We start from the raw sequence: 24,533 nt of genomic DNA on the forward strand, positions 1-24,533 counted from the left end.
GACGCAAAAGTCAACAACCGGGTATCTTCCAAGCTAAATCACCCATACGCCAAATCTTGCGTGCACGGCTTACTCAGGGCCCATTACTCGTCTCTTCCCCCGAGACCTTCTCTTCTGTGACCTCACGGGCCATTATGCAGCTCTTGACCTTTTTTTTCCTTTTCTTTTCAACTTCGGGTTTTTTTTTTTCTTTCTCTTTGGCGTCATTCTCGGTCTGAGACAAGGTTGAGACAAGCCATTGTTATCAAATGGCAACGGTCAATGTCTGACAGTGCCACTCCGACCAAGGCCCTGTGAGGCGCGGGGTCTCGCGTCGCGACCTCGCTCGCGCTCGACAAAATTGATCAGCGGCACGTCCTCGTCATTTTGTCGCGAAGTCCGTCTCGGCATCGACGGCATGGGTGGTTGCTCGTTAGACACGACTCGGCGGACGGGTGCGCCACCAGCCGTCGAGCGACTCCTCGGTCTTGAGGCCGCCGATTGCGAAGCCATGCGCTGAGGCGGGTACGCCTTGGTCGTACCCATGCGAGTTACGGTTGGCAGTTGCGGTGCCATTGTGGTATCCGGCGAGTTTTCCCAGCCCGTAGCCATCTGAATTAAAGGCGTGCCTGTTGGCGCCTTGATTCCACGGCCGTGACCCTCTCGCCAAGCGGCAGGCAAATCTGGGACTTTGGGTGTTAGGTCGACCAGAGGCTGAGGCATCCCTGGCTTCCTCTGGGACGGTCCGTCCGATGTTGTCGGGCGTGCTGACGCAGTTGGACGAGCGACGGGAGGGCGGGACCGGCTTCGGGGTTGGGCCATGGGTTCCACGGCCGACCGGGACGTGCGCACCGTACCTCTTCTCGCGGGCATCCCGCTCAGCTGCCCGGACGTCTGCATCTCAGGCTCTGGGTAGTTGGTGAGTAGTCCTCCAGTAAAAGGGCTGTCGGGCGAGAGATCTTCGTGAGCTGCAGCTGCCGCGTTCTTCTCAGCCTGCTGCTTTCGTCCTTCATACGCGCGACCCAGCAAGCCACTGTTTCTGAATTCCTGGTCCCTGGCAAATGGATCAATGTGCTTCCTCGGCATCGGAGAAGCAAGGTTGGGCGTAGTCCTTGAACGAGAGACGACCTTTTGCTGCTTCGGAACAGAGAGCTGCTCTGCCGGCCGCATCGAGTGCTTCTCGGGCTCCCTGCCAATATCGTCGATGGACTTTTCGAGCTTTTCCATATCCAGGAGCGGAGAGAATGTTCCAATCGTGTATGGAGTCTCGTCTACCGATACTTTGAGTCGGTGCAGGGTCCCGCTTCTGGCGAGACCACTCGAGGGCTTCTCGTTCGGGCTGCGCGATGTCTTCTTTGGCTTGCTCAAATCAACCTTCTTGTTGACCAGATACCAACTGCGCCATGAGTGCAGGACTCTCTTAAAGTCCTCAGCGAGTCTAGCGTCATCGGTCGAGAAGAAGTGGATAAAGTTTTCGGTGTTTTGGAAAACGCTGGACTTTTGCTGACTCTTCACGGCAAATGTGTTCTTCTTGGGTGCTCTGATTTGCTTCAACATGTCCTTCTCTGTGACTGAGTAGAGGTCGAAATCCGAAAGATGACACAGTGAAAGCGAATCCTTGTCCGAAACCTTGGCGTCCTTCTTCTTGGCGGAAAACACCTGCCCATCCTCTTTGAGAGTGATGTACCGTTTGTTCCATTTCCCGGGTCGCGAAGAGTGGTACATCAAAAAGTTGATCAGACCGGCCGGGGGGTCGATAGTGCGGGGCACGACCTCGACGTTTAGATCGGGGTTCTTGTCGACAGAGTCTCCAGGGATGATGAGAAGGCAGTGCTGGCTGTCACGGTCCCATGAGTTCAAGACATCTCTCACCCTCTCATATCGCCTAAGCCGACGCTCCAGGCCAAAAGCGAAGTAGCACTCCATGACAATGCTGGTTTGCGGGTTGATGTTCTGGGTCATGAGGTTGGCGGCCGAATACAAGATTTCCATGGGAGTCGTCTCGGGGGTGACGGGCAGGCTGATGGACGACTGCATGCATCGAATTGTCACTCGCTGGGCGAGGTGTTAGCAGAGGCGCATGGGACAGTACGAACGACTCGTTCAACTCACACGTTCGCCAGCATTGCTGGCTGTGATGGGGGCATCGGTCTGGGGGACGATGCCGCCTCCGCCGGCCTGAATGAAGCGTGTGGGATCCATGACGCTGACTGGCCGGCAATCGAGCGAAAGTGGCTGAAAGTATGTGGGAGGGGACTTTGTGAGCGTAGCAGAGTCGGACTTGCGACTTTTTCTAAGAAAGAAGGCGAACTTGTTGACGATGGGGGATCGTCGGGGCGGAGGGTCGGGAACAGCGGCTAATTGAGCCTGAAGTCTTGCGAGATCCTTCCTCTTCTGTTCTGCCAAGATGCGATCAGTCTCTGCTTCGAGACGGGCGACTTCTTCGGCCCAGCGGGTGGCCTCCTCCTGTTCCTGGTCCTTGCGCCGGCGATCGTCTTCCTCCTCCTGTTCAATCTGCTGTTGGAGCTGCTGTTGCTGCTGGCGGTGCTTCTCCCACTCTTCGTCTCTGAGCTGTTCTCTGCTGGGTACGGGGTGGAGGTTGAGTTTGGTGATGATTTGGGAACGGGCGTGGTCAGCTCGTGCAGAGAGCTTGAGGTCGGCGCATGACGAGGAGTTGGAAACGAGGATCGGGTTGTGCGAGCGAGGCCTCAGCTGGGGTAAAGGAGGCGGCAGAGAGTCGCGTGCTACCCTTGCGGTTAACGGAAGAGGAGGCGGCAGGAAATTCGGAGGAGGAGGAGGTGGTACATTCGGCGGTGGTGCAGTTGGTGGTGGTGGTGGTGGTGGTGCTGCTGCTGCTGATCCTGCAGGCGATGGTCCTTCTCCTAAAGGCAAAGCAGCACCAGGTACCTGGCCGAGAGCGAATGCTTGGAGAAGGGGTGGTAGTGCCGCTGCCGCATCAGCAGCTGACGCTGGCAATAATGACGCTGATCCTGCAGATGGGGCAGGCGGACGCTGGGCACTCGTCTGAATGGCCTGGTGGGTGCAGGAAACCCCTGGGGCTGGGGTCCTGGACCCGGAACTGGAGCGCGCTAAGGAAAATAAGGAACCCGGTTCGCTTGGGGTGCTGGGCGAACCCCCCTGCAAGGGGCTCTCGGCCGCATTGGGGGCTGTTTTTGGCCGCCGTCTGTTGGGGTAGCTGAACCGCACAGGAGACTCGGGACACGGCGGCGCTGTGACGCTTGCTTCTGCTGCTTCCGTGCTAGAAGAATACGGGTGGTAATCGTTCAGGTTAGACCTCGAAGCATAGTAGCAGCTGGCGGTGCCGCGTCCGAGAAAGGAGGGGGATGCCTCGTCGTCGTAGTCGTCGTCTTCAAATGCACCAAAACCAACACCAACACCAACATCGGGCCACTGCCAATGCGACTGTGGGCGCGACAACTGCAGCGGGGTCTGCGGCGGTGGTTGGAGCGTGAGTGCCGGTGCCGTCCGCCGTCTTGCCGCGGAAGAGGGCGTTGTCTGGCCGCGCTGCTGCTGCTGCTGCTGCTGCTGCTGCGTATTCCTCGCTGGTGTTTGTGCCGCTGCCGTCGCCAGTTGCTGCTGTTCTGTCGTCTGCTGCTCATCATCGACGGCGATCCCGATGCAAATGCCAATGCTTGTCGCGGTGCCCGTTTCCGTCGTGGCACTCGACACAGTGTCGTCATCCTGAAAAATGTCCACGTCCCAGTCCCTCCAGTCTCGGCCAAAGTCCAGCACGCTCTTGTGCTCCCGCAGGTTCCTGTACCGGGTCAGCCGTCCGGCGGTAACGCTGTGTCCCCGTCGTGGTGGATGCGGAGCTGGCGATTTGGGTGGTCCTGGCCCTGCCGACATGGTCCGACTAATACGCGGATGCAGCCCGCCTCCAGCAGCTTCCATTGCGCTAATTATTTATTAATACCTTTCTGTATTCGTAAGGATTTGTTTCTCGGTCGGAGAGGAGACCAAAGGATTCGAATGCCTCCCTGAACAATCAAACGACGATGCCGACCCGACCCCTTATTCTCCCGTCTGTCTGAAGAGATCGATCCGATAGACGATAGGGCTACTCTGCCAATCCCCCGGATTTTCTCGTCCGATATGGATGGCGTCGATGGCAGCGGTAGGAAGGTTGCGGATAGCGCAAGCGGCAGCGGCCCAGTCCGCTGGGACCTCGGAGCCGGAGCTGGAGATGATCTCCCCAGCCCAGCAGGGAACTGCTGAACGTTATCTTGCGTCCGGATGCAGTCCTCCCCCAGGACCCTGCAGATCATGCAAGTGATTGATAACGATCCAGCAGATTGAGATGACCTTAATTTTCTTTCTTTTCTCTTTTTTCTTTGTGCAGTCCCTTCTTCGGGTATTCGGTCAGACACTCTGACGCCGTCCGGTATCGATTAAGCGTAATTGCCAATTGGTGTAACCATGGAAAAACGAAGCAAGGAGATAATTAAACGTCGTTGTAGTTGTCGCTGCTCTCGCTGCCGCCCACCGGCAATAATTGACACAGCGCAGGGGTGAAAATTACCTGTAAACTCGGGTCTGAGAAGGAAGCAAAAGAAAGAACAAAATTTACCAAAGGGAAAAAAGGAAAGTGGCGAGACCTTCCTTCCCATAAGTCGGGTCCGTCAGGAACGGGGTACCAAGGGAGGCTTTTCTACGACTCTTGCAATTAAAACTCCACCTCCCGCCGATAGACATGGAGAGACACTCAAGAGGCATTTGAGAAAAAAGGGCCACCTCTTCACAAGACGCGTCCACCGGCACGCAGCACAATGAGGTGCAACTGCGCCCCGTGAGCCAGATGCCAATCGCTCATGTCCAATTTGCCTGGTCTATTGTGTCATCACACTTCTCTCCACGATGCATTCCAAGTCCAGCCCTGAACGCCGTCTTGGATGTGCCGTGTTTACACTTCCGCGAACAGGCGACGCGCTCGTGCAGAGACCACTATATGCATTTCAGTGTCAGAGACGGATTCGTATTGTGGAATGAACCTGTTCCTGAGCCCCATCTGAGCGTCCCTGTCTCTGTCCCTTCTTTCCCCCCCTGATGCTTTGACGAAGCATCCTGACTTGCGGACCGATTTTCTAGCTCAACAACAGCCATCGCCATCACGTGCTGCCCAATGCGTCTTACGCTACCTGTCCAGTGCCAAGAGTGGCAGAGGAACTTCATCCCAACCTGTGAGCAGAGTGGCATCTTCTACACAGCTCCGTCGCCCATCTGCCGGCCCATAACTTCCCATCTGTCGAAGTTCGCCGATGCAGTTCGTGCAAGGGGCTGATCCAGATTAATGTCGGAAAGCGTGCACCTCGCGTCTCCACCATCCAATAAAGTCGCTTGTCGATACGTCGATGCCCAGGTCCTTGAGCGCTTTGGTGCTAAGGTGGCAGTCGTACGGACGCTGCACGCTGGCATTGGGGTCGTTGCCCTCCGTGTTCGCAATGATGCCGTCCATCGACAAGTCCATGATCTCGGCAAACGTCTGGCAGATCTCGTACTTGGTCATTCTGTCCTCGCTGGAGAACTGGAGGATCTTGGGGAACGAGCTACGGTCGTCGGCCTCGGTGTACTTGACAGCAATATCTGATCCACCGTCAACTCTACTTCTGGGACTATGAGAGAGTGCGCTTACCATGGCACACGCGACCAACATCTTCAGTGTTGGTGGGGTATCGGATGGCCCAGTGGTCCATCTTCACCTTTGACTGCCCGTCTTGTGTCTTCCACAGAGTGTCCAAGAGGATGTTGGTGGCACTCTCGGCAGGTGTTTCTGCCTGACCGTACAGGACCGGTACGCGCAGGACGACACCGAGACCTTCGCGGCCGGCCTGCTTGTACTCCTCTAGCATAGCATGCTCTCCATCCAGCTTAGTCTGACCGTACAAGTTCGTAGGGCCAGTCTGGGCGTCATTCTCGTAGGGGGCCTCTCCAGGCTTTCCAGAGAAGACGTAGTCGGTGGAAATGTAGATGAGGAAGATGCCCCGAGCAGCACAAAGGCTGGCGAGTGACTTGGTGGCGGCAACGTTGAGTGCTCTGGCGGCGTCGGGGTCGCTGTCCACCTTGTCGGGATATCGCTGAGCCGCACCTATTTTGAACGATTGATGAGCGATTCGATGCAAATGAAGCAAGTTTAGACATGGGTTGACACACAGTGCACAACTACTCGAGGCCTGAAAGATACATTAGCTCCAGCTGCCCAAAAATCAAGAGCGCAGGCCGACCTACTTGGACTCCTCGAGAAACTTCTCAACTCCGGCAGGGCTTCCCAGATCGACCTTGAACACCGACACGTTGTCTGCGCGAGAGTATCCCATGCCCTTGACATTCCAGCTTTTGCGGTCGAAAGCTCTAGCGACCTGGCGTCCCAGGAGGCCGGTCGCGCCAGTCACAACGACGTCCTTTCCAGCCATTTCGTGTATCAAGGCTCCGATCAGAGTCCCAAAGAAAGTCAAAAGTAACAACGCGATTTAAGTTGGTGAACTGTTAACGCTTTCTTCGTCACGTTATGCTCTCGCTCTGGCGATGATAGAAAGCTCTAGCTGCCCCTCAGCTACCTACCCCGCGGTGGGGGGTTTCCTTCACCTGCGACAACTCAATTGGACGGTGTGCCGGATAATTACATCATCTTCACACAATGCATAGAGACAGCGTAAACTGTGACCTCCCTGTTTCTCTCGAAACCAGGACCCCGAAGCCTCACAGGTCAACTCTGCAATATGTTCAGACGAACTGGTTGACGACGTATCCACGGGTCCTTCCGAAGGCTTCGGCGCCGCAACAGCCCGGGCTCACCTGGCAGGAAAACTAGACCAGAAGCAACGCTCAAGCTGCCCCGAAGTTGGCAGCATGCCTAAGGGCATGTTGCGGAACTCAAGGGCAGAACGTCGATCCTCTGGAATTGAGCCAGTTCGACGCCGGCTCACCATGTACCAGAAGCGAAATCTTCAGCGAGAAACAGAGCACGGCACTCGTAGACTCGCAGACCGCTGGTTTTGCCCAGACCCTTGGCTTTTCAGGAATGAAATTGTCGAAAATTCTCGAGCAAAAACCTCCCGAGTCATGAACAACCCTCAACGACGCTGGACCGCCATGCTTGGGCCGCGCGCCTTTTATCATGGCTTTGACAAGACATCAGCCAATGCTACACGCTGCCCACCTTCCGGCCGACGGAGCAGTCGAGCTTACGGGCCTCGAGCGCTGCGTAAGCAACATCTCGCCTCACGAGACGTCAGCAGCATGGTGATCATACCCAGACAGCGGCCAACCCTTTTGACATGTTCATAACCACGGCATTTATTATATAGCCCGGGCACCCAGATAACATCAGATCGTCCGCCAGAGCACCTCGACGTTGCAGCACCCGATTCTCGCGCCATCGTGCCCCAGACTAGCCCTTCCCACCGGCGCGTCTCAAGACATGGACAGGGAGAGCTGCCCTTACACTAGCAAGCAGACCGATTAACAAGATTTTCGTCTCCTCGAGCAAAGCTTGCGCGGCGGAACTCGCCGCTAGCAACTGGACGAGACCCTCCGGAAGACCTGAAGCAAAGGGCTCACTGCCGAACTTTCGATGGAAGTCATCGGGAGCAGCAGCCGCCGGCACGCTCTACGGCGCAAGTAATACCGCGACCCAATCTCCCCTCCGAAGTGAGTTCTGATGAAGCCAAATTAAACCGAGGAAGAACTCTGGGACCGCATCTCGATCCTCCGTCCGGTGCCGTGCCATGGCCCGGACGGCATGCGCAATAACGAGACAGCATTCTTCCCATCTCCTTCATCCACCGGCACGGCGTTCTCCGCCAAGAGATGGGATCGCATGTGTCCACCGTTGGCAAATTACCTTGCATCAACGGCCCGGTGCTCCAATGTCCATCTCCCGCTTCGAATCCAAAACCCAAATCAAACCGTGTTCTTTGCATATCCTGTGGAAACATTCCGCCCGGTATTCTCTCTTCTTCACGACGCCGGCTCCCTCACCCCATCACATCTTGCACAGACAATGCTGCCCTTGCCCCGTTGCATTTTATTTTTGTGCCCCCTTCCAGAACAACCGCAGCCCACTGTGGCGCACCCGCGCTTGGCCCTGCCTTGGACGCTAGAAAGAAACAGCATCCAAGCCCACCAACCCCCGGCGAGGTTTCGAGAACGCGTACAGGCCATGTCGCAAGGCCAGAAAGAATAAAAGCGGGTGTGATCTAAATCACTCCCGATGATGCGGTGGGGAAGTAAGTATCAAGTATATTGCCTATTCCTGTGCTTGGGTACCATTGGGCCCCCGTCCCCTCGAGCGAGCGTCTTTTCTTAGCGGCAATGGTCTATAACACGGCGTTATATGCATGGGAATCCCTTCCCCGCGGCTCGTGACCGACTTCCACGTCCAGCGTAACCGCAGCATCACCAAGAAGAGGCAGAGAGCGGCAAGAGGGAAAAAATCGATTTTGTTTTCGCAGTGTGTGTGCGCGTGAGGTATCTTTAATCTATATTGTACTACAATGCAATCGTCATCATGGCGGCAAAAAACGAGCGACCCAAGGAAAAGGGGGAGAAACCCGCTCCCATCCTCCCCCGGGCCTCTCTCAGAAACTCTCTGAGCTGTTGGTAGAGTACAGCTTGGTATCGTAATGACTCCTCCCGGGGCCCCTATCCATCGGTGGTGGCGGCGCCCTGCCCCCGGCTGGCGGCGGCCTCGGCGTGGAGTCCCTCTTGTCATCGTACACAATGTTCACCTCGGTCGTGCGCATGATGCCGTCGTACGTCATGATCTCCTCCTCGCTCGTCGTCGGCGAGTGGCCCCTGATCTCGGAGCGACCCTTCATGTTCTTGAGCTGGAAGGTGTTGTCGCGGTTCGTCGTCCCGCTGCGGCCGCGCGTGTTGGTGGTCACCGTCGCCGTGGTCCGCGACTTTTTCGTAGGGTCGCCGGAGCGGCCGTAGCCGTAGCGGCCGTTGGAGGAGGACTTGAGCGAGGCGAAGAACTTGGGGAACCAGCGGAGGAAGAGACCGCGGAGAGCCGGGGCCGAGGCGGTGATGATTGCGAGGTTCGTCTCGACGGCGGAGTAGGTGAAGCGGATGTCGTAGGTCGGGTCGGTGGTGTTGATGTGGTAGCCGACTTCGACGAGCCAGAGGAGGCGGAGGATGCTGATTGCGGTGACGCTGGAGGAAGCCTGTGTAAGCCGAGGTACTCGGGAGGAGGTTGCGGGAAACTTACATTCCTCCCAGGGCAAAGACGGCAAGTAGAGCCATCTTGACCCTCGTGGGCATCTTGAGTCCTAGAAAGATCCAGAACGGCATCGCCAGGGCCAGCACGTCGGTGAGGATGGTCAGGGACGCGGTGCTGACGTAGAAGGCGTTCATGTCGATGCACTTCCCCTCCGTGGGCGGGTTCCGGCCCGCCTTCTCCCAGAAGTAGTTGATGGGTTGGCATTGGAAGATGACGGTGACGAAGATGGCGACCATCAGGGTCAGGTTGAAGATGTTGAGGCCGATGAGGGCGAAGCGGATGCGCCGCTTCTGCCCGCTTAGGCGGAGGAGGAACATGAGGACCGACGTCTTGACGAGGGCGAGGATCGGGTTGTAGAGGAGCTGAATGATGTAGTTCCACAAACTGCCGAGACGGTTGTCTGCAACCAGAGGGATGTCGTAGACGTGGATGCCGATGAAGCCGTACCGCATGCCCATGTAGGATGCTCCTGTCTCGGCGATGGACTCCGCCTGTGCTGATGTTAGTCGCTTCAACGCAAGGTAAATGTTGGAACCTACCATTGCAAAACATATCAAGCCATCATCTAAAAGCTACAGTTAGTCACAGAGCCCAGATCTCGCGGACTTAACTAGACAAGCCAGCTTTGACAACCAACTTACCCCATCCGAACTGCTTCGTGCTGACTCGACTATACACCCTCAATCCCACCACAATAAGCGCCAAAGCCGGGAAGAAGAAGAGAATAAAGAAGCCAATCTGTTGGAGCCCCGTCTCCGGGTACGGGTAGTCGTCGCCGACGGGCGGTAACGTCGAAGATGTCGTGGCAGGCGAGGCTGCTGCCGTCGTCGTCGCTGTGTCCCGGGCCTCCTGCGCCGCATAGACTAGAGCCGCGATGGCCTGCGACATGGCCGGCTGTTATTGTTCTCTTTGCCTCCTTCGATATCCCGCGCGAGTTCACAAGCTCAAAGGAGCCTTGGCTGGCTGATATGGATCAGATTCGTAACACAGTGCCGCGGAAATCGGTTCAAGAAAGGTTCGAGAGGGATGGGGGTTCTATATGTCATAACACCTAGCTTGAAGACTCGGAACCACAAAGTAAGGCAAGGCGTTTTGTTTCTTTGCTTTGCTCGCCCTGGAACACATAGATTACTTTGGCCACACTACGCGCCTACAACACCTACCAGGCTCCTCCTTCGCAAGAGGCACACATATTAGGCCCTAGTGCGAGCTGAAAGGGTCTACCTTTCCTTCTTTCTTCCCTTCCCACTTCTGCAGCGACAGGGTCGGTAAAGCATGAGCCAAACGGAACGGCGGCAGACCTTGACCTCTCGGTGACCTCTGCCTGGGAAGTCCAGCCCCAAGTGGCGCCGGATTTCTTCCAAAACAGCTTCTGTACCACTCATGTGGGTGGGTGTGGCCATGCAAGAACGGGAGACCCCTTGAAGAGAGAGGAAGGACGAGAGAGAGATAGATCACTTGGGCCTGCGGACGGTGGTAACCCTACACTGCGGACGGCCCATCCACGCACCCCTTGTTTATATCAAGACAAGGATATACGTTCGCCGCAGAGGGAGCCGAGGGCGGATGAAGGCGAGTGGCTCAGAGAAGGAGAAGACACCAGAGATTGGAACAGACGATCCAGCCCTGTGTGGATGGTAGTATGAGGACCGGAAGTTTGGAATTGGTACCTCCCACACCATCCCACCCGTCGATCTGTCTTGGGGCCGTGCCATGGAAGACGCCCAGAAAGATGCTACCTACCTTGCTTCTCCCGTGACAGCACTTGCGACCGTTGAGACTTTCGTGGCGTACCAGCTACAGCCGAGGGGGAACACCCGCTGCCATCCCGCGTGAAGAGTTCCAAGTGCAATCTAGTTGACAGCTGCCAACGGCGTGGAAATGGGCTCATGTCGGAGAGTCTCCATCGGGTTGCTAACAACTCAGGTTGCTGAAGATGGGGGGTGCGCGAAGACGAGTGCGTCCTCTTCTTCGCGGACCCATTAATCGGTTATCAAAAAGGAAAGGAAGCCGAAGAAGCATCTGCTCTCTCCATGGCTGCCTGGCCTGGAACTCACTTGAGCATGGAAGAAATTAAAGTGAATGGGTTCTGCAGGCGGGTTGGTGCAGCTGCGACCTGTAGGATGTTGGCCTGCAGAGCGGGGGACCGAAGTACGTATTTCGATCGCGGGCTGCATCTCGCCCCAGTGGGCATGTGGAGCTTCCTTAGGTCTCTCTGTGTCTGTCTCTGTGTTTGTCTCCCTGCCTTGGATGGGATATCGAACGATTCCCCATGTCGGCGGTCCAGTTGGTTCGTGGGGCCGAGAGGAACAACAAAAAAAAGGCGCGGGATAGTGGATCAGTTGGCTGGGAGGTTGCTGGTCCTTGGATGAATCGCGAAGGCGCTCGTATTGGTTTCGTACTGGCTGGGTGAGGAGGGCGCAACTCCAACGACGTCGATGTTGTTCAGGCGGGATCCCGGGATGCAGGTACGCCTTCACACACCGGGGTTCCGCAGGAGCGTTCGGACCAGGTGAAACCCCTCCCACACCAAAGGGCTTTTTGCTAGTGTGGCTGCTTCAGATGGCGGAGAGGCAGTGAAGGAGAAAGATTGAGGATGGGCATTGTGTGACTTTCCCGTGTTTGACAACGATGCACTGCATCGGGATAGGGGGTTTGCCCAAACCTGGCTTCACCTGACCGAGGAGAAGTTGGTGATGGTCGGGTGTTGCGGGCGGACTTCCTGGATCCAACAAGTATCGGCCGTCTTGCGCCGGGAAATTTGCTGGCAGTTACATGCATGTGAGAGCTGCTGCGCCGCTGAAGACGAGCGAAAGCCGAGAGACAACGCGTTGGCGTGAAGAAATGAGCACTGCATGACAGCCGGGGAATTAGCGAGTGCCGTGCTGGCTCAACGTGAGTGTGGTTGTTGGTTGATTGTTGGATGCAGCCAGTCGACCAAATCGATGAGAAATCGACGTGTCATTCACTGCAGAACTGGTCGACATCTCAGAATGCGCTCCCCCATAACTCGACACTCATAGCCCCCAGAGTCGTAGGTCGAAACCAGACTCCAACTTCACTAGACAGGCAGGCGATAAGATAGCATCAAGCGCTGGCCTCTGCGCTGCCGCTTGTTGGTGATCACTTGCGGGAAGCGGTGCGGCATCCGATGCTCCGGCAGGAGTTGCGAGTCCACCGGGGTAGAAATTGCATGGGAACTTCATATATTTTCGCGCCGGGTGTGGACAACCCCTGTCCCGCGCAGAGCATGTCTCCTCTCGTGCCGAGCAACCATCCCCGAATGGCAAAAGCGCAGATTTCTATCAGGGTAAATCTCGCGCGGCAGACACGAAGGCGAAGAGGCGAGACGGGTTTCGGCCTTGGGTATGATGCTCCCCAGCTGAAGCCAAAAGGCTTCGGAATGTCTTGAGAAGAACTCGCTCCGAGCCCCGAGAGTTGAGATGAACGCCGCGCAATCGCCCGACAAAGTTCGTTCTGTGCTCGTCAGTTGCGACAGGCTTAAGCTTGATTGTGAGTCGGTAAATAGATGACGGATGGTTCCTGGATTTAAACAAGCCAACAAAACGAAACGGCCGGTGTGCGTTCGCAACATGGAGCCTCCCTTCTGCAAAGACGGTTCCAACCCCTCCTTGGGACGTCTCTGAATCGCTAGCGAAATCCTCGCCTGGAACCAGGAGTGACTGTGCCTTAATCAAAAAGTGCCTCATTCTTCAGTCTCTCTGCAGGTCGCCTCGAGCGAAGGATTGAGGTGTCCAGCGAGACCTTGCTTGCGAACAACCCGAATCTGGCAAGTCGCCGGGATACCGTGGACAGGAGAAACCCACGGCAATGAGTACCCCTCCGCGGCGCCCCCCTGTCCCCTCCGCGGCACCCTCTTAAGCCTAATTAAGCAGTTTGTGGCAGCCACAGCCATAAGTAAATCTCCTGTAGTAGCTATACTAAAAGTATTACTATATAAAATAAGTTATATAATAAATAGTATATTAATTATTTAATTATTAAAGTACCTAAAGTACTTAAAAAACCCTCCCTATAGCTTCTATAGTAGTAGTAGCTTTAGTAGTAGGTATAATACTTCTTTATAATATTATTATTAATTTAAAAGCTATAGAAGTAATAGATACTACTAGCTTAGCTAGCTTAACTTAAACTAAGGCTGAAGTAGTATTTAGCTGTAGTTTTACTAAAGTAAAAGCTAAGGTAGTAGAGATAGTAATAAGTAGTAAAAAACTAGTAGGGGTAATAGCTATTATAAAGTAAACTATTACTATATTAATATATTAATAGTAGCTTTAATTAAAGCTTATAGTTAAGCTATAAGAGCTTTATTAGCTCTTTCTACTACTATTTTTTGCTTCTTTTATAACTATATAGTTAACGCTATTAATATAGTTAATAGTGTTAAAGTAAGTACTATATTATGCTCTTAAGTAGAGAGTTTATACTATATTAATATATTATAAAAGTTAACTACTACTAAGTTTAAGCCTTAAAAAGTCTATATTAGTGCTATATAGAGGGTATTATTATTATTAATAATTAGGGTAGCTTATTAGTAGTTATAATAAGTTAATATTATATTAAGGTTAAGCTTATATATTACCTTATAGAGAGTAATAATCTTAAGCTAAAAATATATATTAGTTATTATTTTAATTAGAATAGTAGATATAAATAAACTAAGGTCTAATTAAGCTATTAGTAGCTATTATAATTATTATATAATAAGTAATATAATAGATCCCTCAATTTAAGCTAATTAAGAAGGTTATAGTAGTAAAATAAGCCTTATTACTATTAGAAGTTATTAATATACTTTATTAACTTCTTAGTATGTGATTTATCTAAAAAAACAGCCTCTATAGCCTTATATTAACCTTAAATTATATTAAATACCTTTAAACTAACTTAAAAAATAAGTAACTTAGTTATATTCTTATTAAAGTAAGTAGTATTAAAGTGTAACTTTTTGTTACTAATATAGTTATAATAATATATCTCTTTTCTCTTTACTATATTAATAATAATAATATAGAAGCTATAGAGGTTAAAGAGGTAGTTATAGAAGTAACTCTTAAGTTTAGTATAGGCTAACTCTATATAAGAAATAACTTTAATACTATAATTTTAGAGATTTTTAATAGTATACTTATAGAACTATAAGTAGAAGGGAATATAAGTCTTTTTAAAGTAATTAAGAAAGTATAGCTAATCCTTAAATATCTTATAGAGTTTTACCTATTTTTTATTAAACTTAGCTTTAGTTAATATATAGTAGTATACCTTTTAAGCGTGTAAAAAGCTATTAGTAGAATATTTAAAGTTATTATTAGTTATAGAGGATAAAAAATATAATAGTAGTATAGCATTAATATAAGTTATTAAAGTAGAGTTATTATTAAGTAAGGCTTCTAGAGGGATTAATTTAACTATTAAGTACTTATTAGCTTTATTAGAGTGATTAAGCGTAATATTAGCCTCTAAATTAAAACTATTAAAATTTTTAGCTCTATTTATAGTTAAATTAAATAAATTAGAAAGCTTAGATTTATTAAAGCTAAGATTATTCTAATAAGGCTATAAAGTAGCCTACTTTAGATTTAACTCTATAAGTAATCCCTCCTTAAGTATACTATCTTACTTCTACTTAATATTTAATACTATATTTTTTAGTATATACTATAAGTAAATTTACTATAGTATTATATTAAATACTACTCTTACTACTTTTTTAAGTACTTTATTAAAGTTTATTAATAATACTTTAGATAAAGTAATTAATACTACTTCTACTATTAATTTAAAGTATATTAATATTTACTTAAATATTACTATATCCTCTCTAAAAATAAAGTAAAATATAATATTAAAAGTTATATAGATAGTAGTTATTCCTATAATCTAAAATAATAGTATATTAAATTAATTAACTTATTACTTCTAATAAGCTTTTTTCTACTATATTTAATATTAAACCTTTACTAACTTTATATATATTATTTATTATTAAAAGTTCTAAGTTTCTCTATTATATTTTAAAATACTATAAATATATCTAAAATATACTATTAATCTTACTTATTTTAAGGTTTCTATATACTTTAGTATACTTAATATTAAAGCTACTCTTAAGTTTATATAAAAAAACCTATATTAATAAGAAGGGGTTATACTTCTCTTACTATAAGGTCCTCTAGAAATTCTATATATCTTACTTTTAAATTAATATATTTATCTCCTCTTTAATTTAGCTAGTAATATCTCTTATTATTAACTTACTACTTTTTAAGAGGGACTTTACTTTCTCTTTAATAACCTCTTTACTAACCTCCTACTAACTCTAAATTTAAAAAGTATAGCTAGTAATATAATATTTAGCTTTAAGTAGTAGGTAGTTATACTTATTATTAATCTTAAAGTATATATATTTATTACTAATTATAGTAATCTAACTTAACTACTTATAGCTTATTTTTAAAGTTTTAGAGCTATAATTAGTAGCTTATAGAACTTTTAGTTTACTTCTATAATTATAAATAAGATCTTACTATATTATAATACCTTAGATATTCTTTTTTAATTTATTTTTTATTATACTATGTTGAGGAAGTTTTGAGCCCACCTAGTAGGGGTTTTCACAGTAGGGGAAAAAGTAGTAAAAGCACCTCGGTTAGTGCCCAGTCCAGTAGCTTTGCAGTATACGTACCTAAGGGTCCGGAATAACTGCCCGCGCCGACCCTAACTCGCCATACCATTGTGGCTGTCAGCCTTGTTGACGATGGCTTTGTTGCTAGCAAGGTTAACAGCCTCGCCTGCGTGACTTACGCTGCGAGCGAGACACGTACCAGAGATGGCTTCACAAGGTCTTCAGCTACGGAAAAGCTTGTCTTGGCTATGTACTTAAGATGCCGCTCGCGTTAAGCCTTGAGCTTATTCCTCACCTTTAATCTTAAGTTAATACTACTAAAGCAAACTACCTAGATTCCTATACTTTCACGATGTGTTCTATCCTGCCTGATCTATGGGATCTTATGCTGTAAGGCTTTGCCTGAGGCACGCCCTAAGACACTAAGATTGATACTAACCACAGGGCTAGGCTTGTGGCGATCAGTAAGATGACGCCCTTTAATATACAGAGCCCTAGGGACCAGATGGCTATAGCTAGGTCCTGCCTTGAGGTCCTAGAGGCTAACCTTAGCGGCGATAGCGTGGAGGCTGCCCGCCTGCTTCGGTAAAGCTTCTCGCTCGACGATGTGGATGCGTTTGCTGCTGATCCTGGCATTTGCGCCTACTTTGATGACGTCCTTGGTAGGGCGGCGTAGCTAGTAAGTTGACTAAGCTAAATCGCGGGCGTTGCTGACGAATGTAGACTGCAAAGACGTTAGCCTAGTCGACAGAAGGCTTAGATAGATGCAGCGTAGGCGGCGGAAAAGACGGCTGAGCTGACAGAGGGTGTGCGTGAGGGTCGGTAGATAGGTCGGAAGGCTGGAGAAAGTCTGCTGTAATAATTGAACCTAGTCAAAGTTGTGAAGTTGTTGTTGAAGTGACGTTGAAGGTGATGAGATTGTTGACGATGGCGCACCTAAGCGCGTGTGGGGGAAATGGGGCTGAAGCTGGAGATGGCGATCTGCGGGACTGTCTGGCCGAGCAGAAATCCAGGGCGATCACGTGACCAGTAGGCCGTTAGCTGAAGGGTGAAGTTGGAGGTCGTTGCAGTACAGGTTCCAGGTAAAAGTCACAGTAGCTGGCCAGAGGCCATTTTTTATTATACTATAACTAAAACTATATTAATACTAATAGACCTTCTTAATAAAGCTATTAAAAGCTAAAATCTTAGAGAGCTATCTTAAGTAATATTAATAAATATAAAAATAAGTTTTTTAGGTTAGGATATCTTATTTCTATATAGCTCTATATTTTATACGTTTTACTATAAAATACTATACTACTTCGTCTCTAAGGGTAACGCTGAGATATATAACTACGCCCTGACCTCTGCTACTCGTATAACTACGCGAAAGTGGGCAAGCCACAGCTACATACCTAATTAGGCTTAAGAGGGTGCCGCGGAGGGGACAGGGGGGCGCCACAGAGGGGTACTCCACGGCAATCTTTTATACTTGCGCATCTCCCATCGCATCCAACCGCGCACTAAACGCTGGCCCGACTCAAGGTAGTGTTGGCGGTGTGGATCAAGCGGCGAATGGCAAAACCGCCAAGTGGACCTCGTGGAGAAGGATAAGAAGAAAAGATGTGAGTTGAACAAGCCGGAAGAGAAAGAAACCGGACTGGACTCTTGACTTGACTCAGTTGGCCGAGCTTGACGTACTGTGCAGTGAGAATGGTTCGTCCAAACGTGAGCTGATGTATCTGCTTGCACCTGCTGAGAAGAGGAAATCAACTGGCAGCAGGGCAACTTTCCCCAAGGCAGACTTACCTCCGCGGGATGTTGATGCGCAGATACTGCAGTTGGTCGAAAGACCGTCTAGCCGACTTGACCGGGCATCTTGCGCCGGTCAGGTCGGCATACCTCCACAACCCAACGTCGACCAGGACCGAGATGACAACAACATGCATGGCAAGGGTCGGGGCTACTGGGCCTGGGCGAAGTGTGCGGGGGCCGCCATCTCGGCCAAGGAGCCAGTGCTCCAGACTCCGATTTCCAACGTCCAGCCACTCAACGGCCGCCAATCTGTACCAGATCCTTGAGATCCTTGACCAGGCCGAGTCCAAGTGGAGATGAAGCTGCACATCGAGGTGGACGACGAGGGTTGAATCACTGTAGCATTCTGCCTTCCTTCTCCGAGCCGTGTTGGTGTAAGACTTTTTGCCGTTCCTCGGCGCCGTATCACTCGGCTCGTCGCCGCTTCCTTGCCTCTCACCCAACTCCATTCAGGCTGGCATTGTTCATCTCCCTCAAGGGGTCCTACGCAGGAAATTCTCTGGCTGCTGTAATCAAAGGAGGACTGTGACCCAGCGAATGATGCCTGCTGTGCATCCGCTGTCCGCTGCGCCCGTCCAGGACCTTGCCCGTCGATAGTCGCTCCTTTTCGTATCTTCGCCCCCAACTTTGCCTGCTGCGAGTGGAATAGTCCTAGAAGAGCCCTGCAAATATTGTATCTTGGCCGTGTATGCGTTGCCCTGCGTCAATTTGTATACGGACAAAGCGTACAACCAAAGACTATTGACATTCAGCCTCCACATAGAATAATTCCGTTTGCCGGCCGCATCATTCGATCTCGTTGGTGGCGTTGCGAAGCCATTTCCGTTGTTGGTCTTGCCGTGTCCACCGACTCGGGCTCTGGTCCAACCGTCCAGTCTAGCGTTCCATTGCTCATCTCGGTCTCCACGCGTTCACCCCGCTGCCACCGTTGTCGACCACGGAGTTTTGATATATTTGATGCGCCTCTTCCCGTCTGGGTGGTCATCTCTTACACACCTATTCGTCCGTTAGCAGCCCTTCGCGTCTGAATCCACGTGGTAATCATGTATTCGACGCGCTCTGTTTGGACGGCGGCTCTGCTGTCTGTCAGTCAACTGGTCTCGGCCCAGACGATCAAGGTCGATGGCCAAGAAATTGGTGAGCACTTCTGGGTGTGTGTTGTTTCGACCAGGACTCTCTCCAACTGACGATCTCTCAGCTGCCGATAACTCCACCGTCGCTCCGGCTGCGGAGGTTGCTAATGTCGCTGTCGCAAGCACATCTGCTGGTCTCAACGACCAAGAGAAGGCTCAGCTGACCGATGCTGTACTCGCCAACCTGACGACCCTTGAGTTGTCCAACATCTCCCTCTTTGGCTTCGATGATGCCACCTCGGTCAACAAGAGATCTCTCTTCGGCCGATGCAAGACCTACCCCGGAGACATCCTGTACCCCAACAGTCTGATATGGGGTGTCTTCGACCTCCTTCTCGGTGGTGCTCTCACCAAGACCATACCCGAAGCCTCTGTGTGCTATGACGACTTTGGCAACTACGATGAGGCAAAATGCGCTTTCCTAACCACAAACTGGGTCAACGGCTCGTATTATCACACCGAAGATCCCACTGCCATCAATGCTGTCCTCTTCGAAGGATTGAACTGCATGCCTCCGACCCTCAACGTCGGCGAGACTAGCTGCAAGGTTGGCGGTCTGCCTTCGTATGTTGTCGAGGCGACCACCGTGGCTCACGTTCAACTGGCCGTCAACTTCGCCCGCAACCTCAACCTCCGCCTTGTCGTCAAGAACACCGGACATGACTTCGGTGCCAAGTCTACCGGTGCCGGCTCGCTGTCCATCTGGACCCATAACTTCAACGAGATCAAGTTCTTCGAGAGCTACAAGCAGGACTCCTACAGTGGCCCTGCCTTCAAGCTTGGTGCAGGTGTCCGGGCTTTCGAGGTCTATGAGGCAGCAAACAAGAACGGCGTCACTGCCATCGGTGGCGAAGGCCAGACCGTCGGTGTCATGGGTGGCTACGTCCAGGGAGGTGGCCACAGTCCTTTGTCCGGCCTGTACGGCATGGCTGCCGATAACGTTCTTTCTTTTGAAATCGTCACTGCCGATGGCCGTTTCGTGACTGCCAGCGAGTCTGAAAACACGGACCTCTTCTGGGCCATCCGCGGTGGTGGTGGCTCAACGTACGGTGTCGTGACATCTGCCGTCGTTAAGGCTTACCCAAAGATGAAGGTCAGCACCGCCACCTTTGCCTTCTCTACCGGCGACAATGTGACCACCGACCAGTTCTGGACCGCACTGCGCCTCTACTTCGATGGCTTCATCGAGTATGCTGTCGACAATGCCAACTACGGATACTTCCGTATTCAGAACCTCGGCACCTCTTTCGCCTTCGACATGGGCCCTTGGTGGGCGCCCAACATGACAGAGACGGAGCTCCGCAACTTGACGGCGCCTCTTCTCGCAAAGTGGGCTGAGATTGGCCTAAACGTCGAGCCCGTCTATACAGAGTACGAAAACTTTTATGATGCCTGGTCTGTCTCATTCCCTCTCGAGCCCTGGGGATCCAACGCGATTCGCCAAGCCAGTCGCCTCTTTCCCAAGGCCAACTGGGAGGACGAGACCAAGCTGAACGCCACCTTCGACGCCATCAAGTCCGTTGTCGAGGACGGTGGCTACATCGTCGCCTTCAACATCTTTGCCGCACCTGAGGGATACCCCGACAACGCCGTCAACTCTGCTTGGCGCGAGACTGTGATGCACTGCATCACGGCCGCCCTTTGGGATCCCACGGCCGACGAGTCTGTCATCAAGAACGCCAGTGACACCCTCACTTTCGACTGGATGCAACGTTTCCGCGACGTTTCGCCCGGCGCCGGCGCGTACATGTCTGAGTCGGACTACATTGAGCCCGACTTCACCCAGGCCTTCTGGGGTACCAAGTACGACAAGGCTCTCGAGCTCAAGAAGAGGTTCGATCCCAACGACGTTTTCTACGCTCAGAATGGCGTCGGATCCGAAAACTGGGAGATGTCGGAGATGATTATGGGTAACTTGCCCTCCCAGAACAGCAAGTTGTGCCGCAAAGAGTAGTTGATTGACGTGTAGGATTTTGTATCATTTTGAGGGCATTGTCTCCTCATTTCTCTGTAAATATTGTCGCTGTATATAACAAGGCCAATTCGCGCCACTTGCAGCCTAAACCAACATTAGTAGATGATCTCAACGCCCGAGAATAGCAAAGTTTAAACCATGTAGACATCAAGATATCGATATTCAGACCTCTGGATGATGGATATGCGGCTTTTGTTGACGGTTTCAGCGTCGTTCTTCTCGTTTATTCTGTGGCTATACTCTCCTTACCGCCGTCATCGTCTCTTTGTTGTAATCTTTGCTGTTATCGCTGTGTATCGTCGTCCTCTTCATTAGAGCCACAAAGTACACAGAAAATGTAGTCGCCCAGACACAGGAAAATGAGGCGGTCTCTTCCGATCCCCCTGCAACATACGGCGACGTTGTACTTCGTATGCCCAAGTTGGATGATGCTTGGCAGGAAGGTGCTGGCTCAGTGGCGGAGACGTACCTGACTGCGCGCCCCACTTTCAATTTCACGCTAAACCGTACCCGGACAGGCGCATAACCTGCCTCTGAATTTCAAGGTGACATCTCCCCCAAACTCTTCAACCATAGCTTCACGAACCAGCCGTCGTCCATCATGGCTTCCATCGCCGCATCTCTGGCCGCGGCCCTCCCGAAACCCAAGTACACCGGCGAAGATGAAGAGGTTCCAGCACGCGCTCAGCAACGCGGCCCGCGTATCGTAGGCGCCGGCCAGCTCGACGAGACCCAGATTGTGCTGAAGAGGTCCGGTCCTCCACCGTACGGACAACGCGCAGGATGGCGCCCTCGAGGCCCCGAAGACTTTGGCGATGGCGGCGCGTTCCCCGAGATTCCGGTCGCACAGTACCCGCAAGATATGGGAAAGAAGGGAGCGTCAGCAAGCAACGCGCTCGCGATTCAGGTCGACGCCGAGGGAAAGCTCGACTACGGCGCCATCGCGCGTCAGGGCCACAGCGAGGACAGAATTGTGCACACCTCATTTAAGGATCTTATTCCCCTCCGCCAACGCGCCGACGCGGGCGAGATCGATCTCAGCCGACCGAGCGAAGAAGAAGTTGCTGCGACTGCGGAAAAAACCAAGAATGCACTGGCAGCGTTGGTCAGCGGCGCGGTGGCGGCGCAGAAGCCCAAGAACGTCAATGTTGGAAATCGCAAGGACCCGACGTTCGTGCGATACACGCCGGCAAACCAGATGGGCGACAATTCCAAGAAGCAAGATCGCATCATGAAGATCGTGGAGAGGCAGCGGGACCCGATGGAGCCCCCGAAGTTCAAGCACAAGAAGATTCCCCGCGGACCACCGAGCCCTCCTCCTCCAGTCCTGAGATCACCGCCACGAAAGCTGACGGCCAAGGACCAGGAGGACTGGCGTATACCCCCGCCAGTGTCGAACTGGAAAAACCCCAAGGGTTTCACAGTGCCCCTGGACAAGAGATTGGCAGCCGACGGCCGAGGTCTCCAGGATGTGGCAATCAACGACAAATTTGCGCAGTTCTCTGAAGCGCTGTACGTCGCTGACAGACACGCTCGCGAAGAAGTCAGACAGCGCGCGGCCATGCAGCAGAGACTTGCGGAGAAGGAGAAGGCGCAAAAGGAGGAAAACCTGAGAATGCTGGCGCAGAAGGCTCGCGAAGAGCGCGCTGGTGCCGGTCGACGCGACTCAAGGTCAAGGTCACGGTCGCGCAGCTACAGCGGCTCTGACTCGGAAGACTCTGACGGCTCAGAGGATTCTGAAGTGCGGGAGAGAGAGAGGGCCAGAAAGGAAAGGATGCGCGAGGAGGAAAGGAAGCTACGTCAGTCACGGATGGGAGCCGAGAGGAGGGTCCAAGTCATGGCCAGGGAGCAAAACCGGGATATCTCTGAAAAGATTGCGCTCGGCCTTGCGAAACCCACTCAGTCCAAGGAGACGATGTACGATTCAAGACTCTTCAACCAGACCAGCGGCTTTGACAGCGGCTTCAACGAGGACAACCCTTACGACAAGCCGCTGTTTGCGGCACAAGAAGTCATCAACAATATCTACCGCCCTCGGGCCAATATGGACGACGAAGAGGATGAGGCTGCGGGCGACAAGGAGATGGCCAAGATTCAAAAGTCCAGCCGCTTCGGCGAGGCCCTCGGCAGGGGAACATTCAAGGGCACAGAAGATGTCGAGGTAAGCATGCCACCTCGTAATGCAGTGAATACGGAAGCTAACAAGTCTGCTTTACAGGAAAGGGAGGGACCAGTACAGTTCGAAAAGGACGCGGGAGACCCCTTCAACGTTGACAAGTTTTTGTCCGAGGTGGAGCAGAGTTCATCGTCCAAGAGAGGATACGGACTCAATGACGAAGAATCCCGGCAGTCAAAGCGGGCCCGTGTAGAAGAAGACGAGGATTAAAGGGCAGGAACTAGCACCAGGCAGCAGGCTTGTTCGGCGCGGCGGAACGCAGACGGCCATCGAGATGGCGACTCGTTGAGGCATGGTGGGAAAAAAGGCACGCGTGAAGACAGCGACGATGTTGAGAAATCAGGGCGGAGAGCATAATGCAGAAAAAGAATTTGATGAGCTCCGTACAGAAGTCGGTGCGAGCTAAGACGAAGAACCATTGGACGATTGCGTGGTGTAACCAATGTTCTAGGGCGAAGAGGCAAGGGGTGAAAGCCGACTGGCCAGTCCGCAGCGACGTTGACGGTTTCAAAGCCTCGAGATTCATGCGGGATCGTTTGGCTCAGCAAGCTCAAAGCCGAGAACCGGACGAGGCGGACACATTTTTTTCTCTCCCTTTTTTGGCATGCTCGCCAGGCGATCCGGGTTCGTGCCAGACAGGCAGGCTTGATGGTTCGGTAAAACTTGTCAGAGTTGGGTGTGTCGGGCTCAAGTGACAGTCAGGGTCGACGAGGGCGGCGCCGCGGGTGGTCATTGGCTGCGTCAATGTTCGGAAGCAACAGTCAAGACATCAGGCGGGCAGGGGTTGGTTGGGTTTGGGGGGCTTGAAGGGGGGGGAAGTTGAGACGAAGATCAGGCAGGGTGGGAAACGTGGGACATGGAGCATTGGACGTTCCGGCCTATATTTGTTGTCCGTAGCTTGATTGACGGCTTGTTGAAACAGTTGTAGTGGTTCTCTCTCGCTCTCTCTTTTTTTGATTTTTGTGTTTAGCTCTGGGTCGGAGACTCTAGCATCGTTGGCCAAGAACCAACCGATGCCGATGATGTGACGATGCTAGTCAATCACTTTCCAACTTCCAGCAGCGTGGATTGGAACGAGAGGGTGAGGGCGCGAGGCAGGGGGGAAGTCAAGAATGGGGAAAGTTGGCAGCAGCTGAAGCATCGCGAGCTTACCAGCCAGAAGAGTGCGCCATTCTGGTAAGCTTAATTTCTGGAGTTCGGCATCGAGATGCGGCTGTTGGCTTGGTCTGAGTCGAGAGTTGAGACTCAGAGTTTTGAGGCTTGCTTCTGATATTTGGCTTTCTCGGCAGCGTTCGCCAGCAGTTCCGATGCAGCCTCAGCCCACCAACTCGTAGAGACCAGGTTTGCGAGAGCTGATCGACTCGGTTCATATGTGAGCGTTCCCCTTCACCCGACCCTTCTTTCGGTCCATTGAGTTCTTGGTTGCACGAGCGGCAGCGGGCAAGTCAAGCCTGATCCGAATGCGGGATTCCAAGCGCAGATCGACACGAGATGTTGGGTTCTGTCAGCGGGCTGATGTCCATTCATGCGGCGGAGCCCTTGCGGATACATGAGGAGAGGGCAATAACTACCGCAGTATGGAGACAGCT

General features: G+C 51.7%; 5 protein-coding genes across 5 annotated transcripts; 2 read left to right on the plus strand and 3 right to left on the minus strand.

Moving 5' to 3' along the window:
• Positions 1–258: 258 nt before the first annotated feature.
• CGCS363_v005056 (uncharacterized protein) lies at positions 259–3,846 on the minus strand (the record flags this gene model as incomplete). Its single annotated transcript, XM_036636905.1, has 3 exons — positions 259–2,034; positions 2,092–2,927; positions 3,114–3,846. The coding sequence occupies 3 exons, from the start codon at positions 3,844–3,846 to the stop codon at positions 259–261; spliced, it is 3,345 nt and encodes a 1,114-aa protein (XP_036498435.1).
• Positions 3,847–5,284: 1,438 nt separating this feature from the next.
• Positions 5,285–6,407, minus strand: mat2b (Methionine adenosyltransferase 2 subunit beta; the record flags this gene model as incomplete). Its single annotated transcript, XM_036636906.1, has 4 exons — positions 5,285–5,580; positions 5,630–6,082; positions 6,148–6,167; positions 6,223–6,407. 4 exons carry the CDS (start codon positions 6,405–6,407, stop codon positions 5,285–5,287), a joined length of 954 nt encoding a protein of 317 aa, XP_036498436.1.
• Positions 6,408–8,573: 2,166 nt separating this feature from the next.
• Positions 8,574–10,102, minus strand: CGCS363_v005058 (uncharacterized protein; the record flags this gene model as incomplete). Its single annotated transcript, XM_036636907.1, has 4 exons — positions 8,574–9,147; positions 9,203–9,705; positions 9,754–9,779; positions 9,856–10,102. 4 exons carry the CDS (start codon positions 10,100–10,102, stop codon positions 8,574–8,576), a joined length of 1,350 nt encoding a protein of 449 aa, XP_036498433.1.
• An 8,601-nt stretch (positions 10,103–18,703) lies between these two features.
• Positions 18,704–20,747, plus strand: CGCS363_v005059 (FAD-linked oxidoreductase ZEB1; the record flags this gene model as incomplete). Its single annotated transcript, XM_036636908.1, has 2 exons — positions 18,704–18,797; positions 18,859–20,747. 2 exons carry the CDS (start codon positions 18,704–18,706, stop codon positions 20,745–20,747), a joined length of 1,983 nt encoding a protein of 660 aa, XP_036498434.1.
• Positions 20,748–21,369: 622 nt separating this feature from the next.
• On the plus strand, positions 21,370–23,154 carry prp45 (Pre-mRNA-processing protein 45; the record flags this gene model as incomplete). Its single annotated transcript, XM_036636909.1, has 2 exons — positions 21,370–22,929; positions 22,987–23,154. The coding sequence occupies 2 exons, from the start codon at positions 21,370–21,372 to the stop codon at positions 23,152–23,154; spliced, it is 1,728 nt and encodes a 575-aa protein (XP_036497335.1).
• Positions 23,155–24,533: the final 1,379 nt, after the last annotated feature.

This window comes from Colletotrichum siamense (assembly GCF_013390195.1).
Source record: "Colletotrichum siamense strain Cg363 chromosome Unknown KSG_Cg363_contig03, whole genome shotgun sequence".
In the NCBI taxonomy this organism is placed as follows: Eukaryota; Fungi; Ascomycota; class Sordariomycetes; order Glomerellales; family Glomerellaceae; genus Colletotrichum; species Colletotrichum siamense.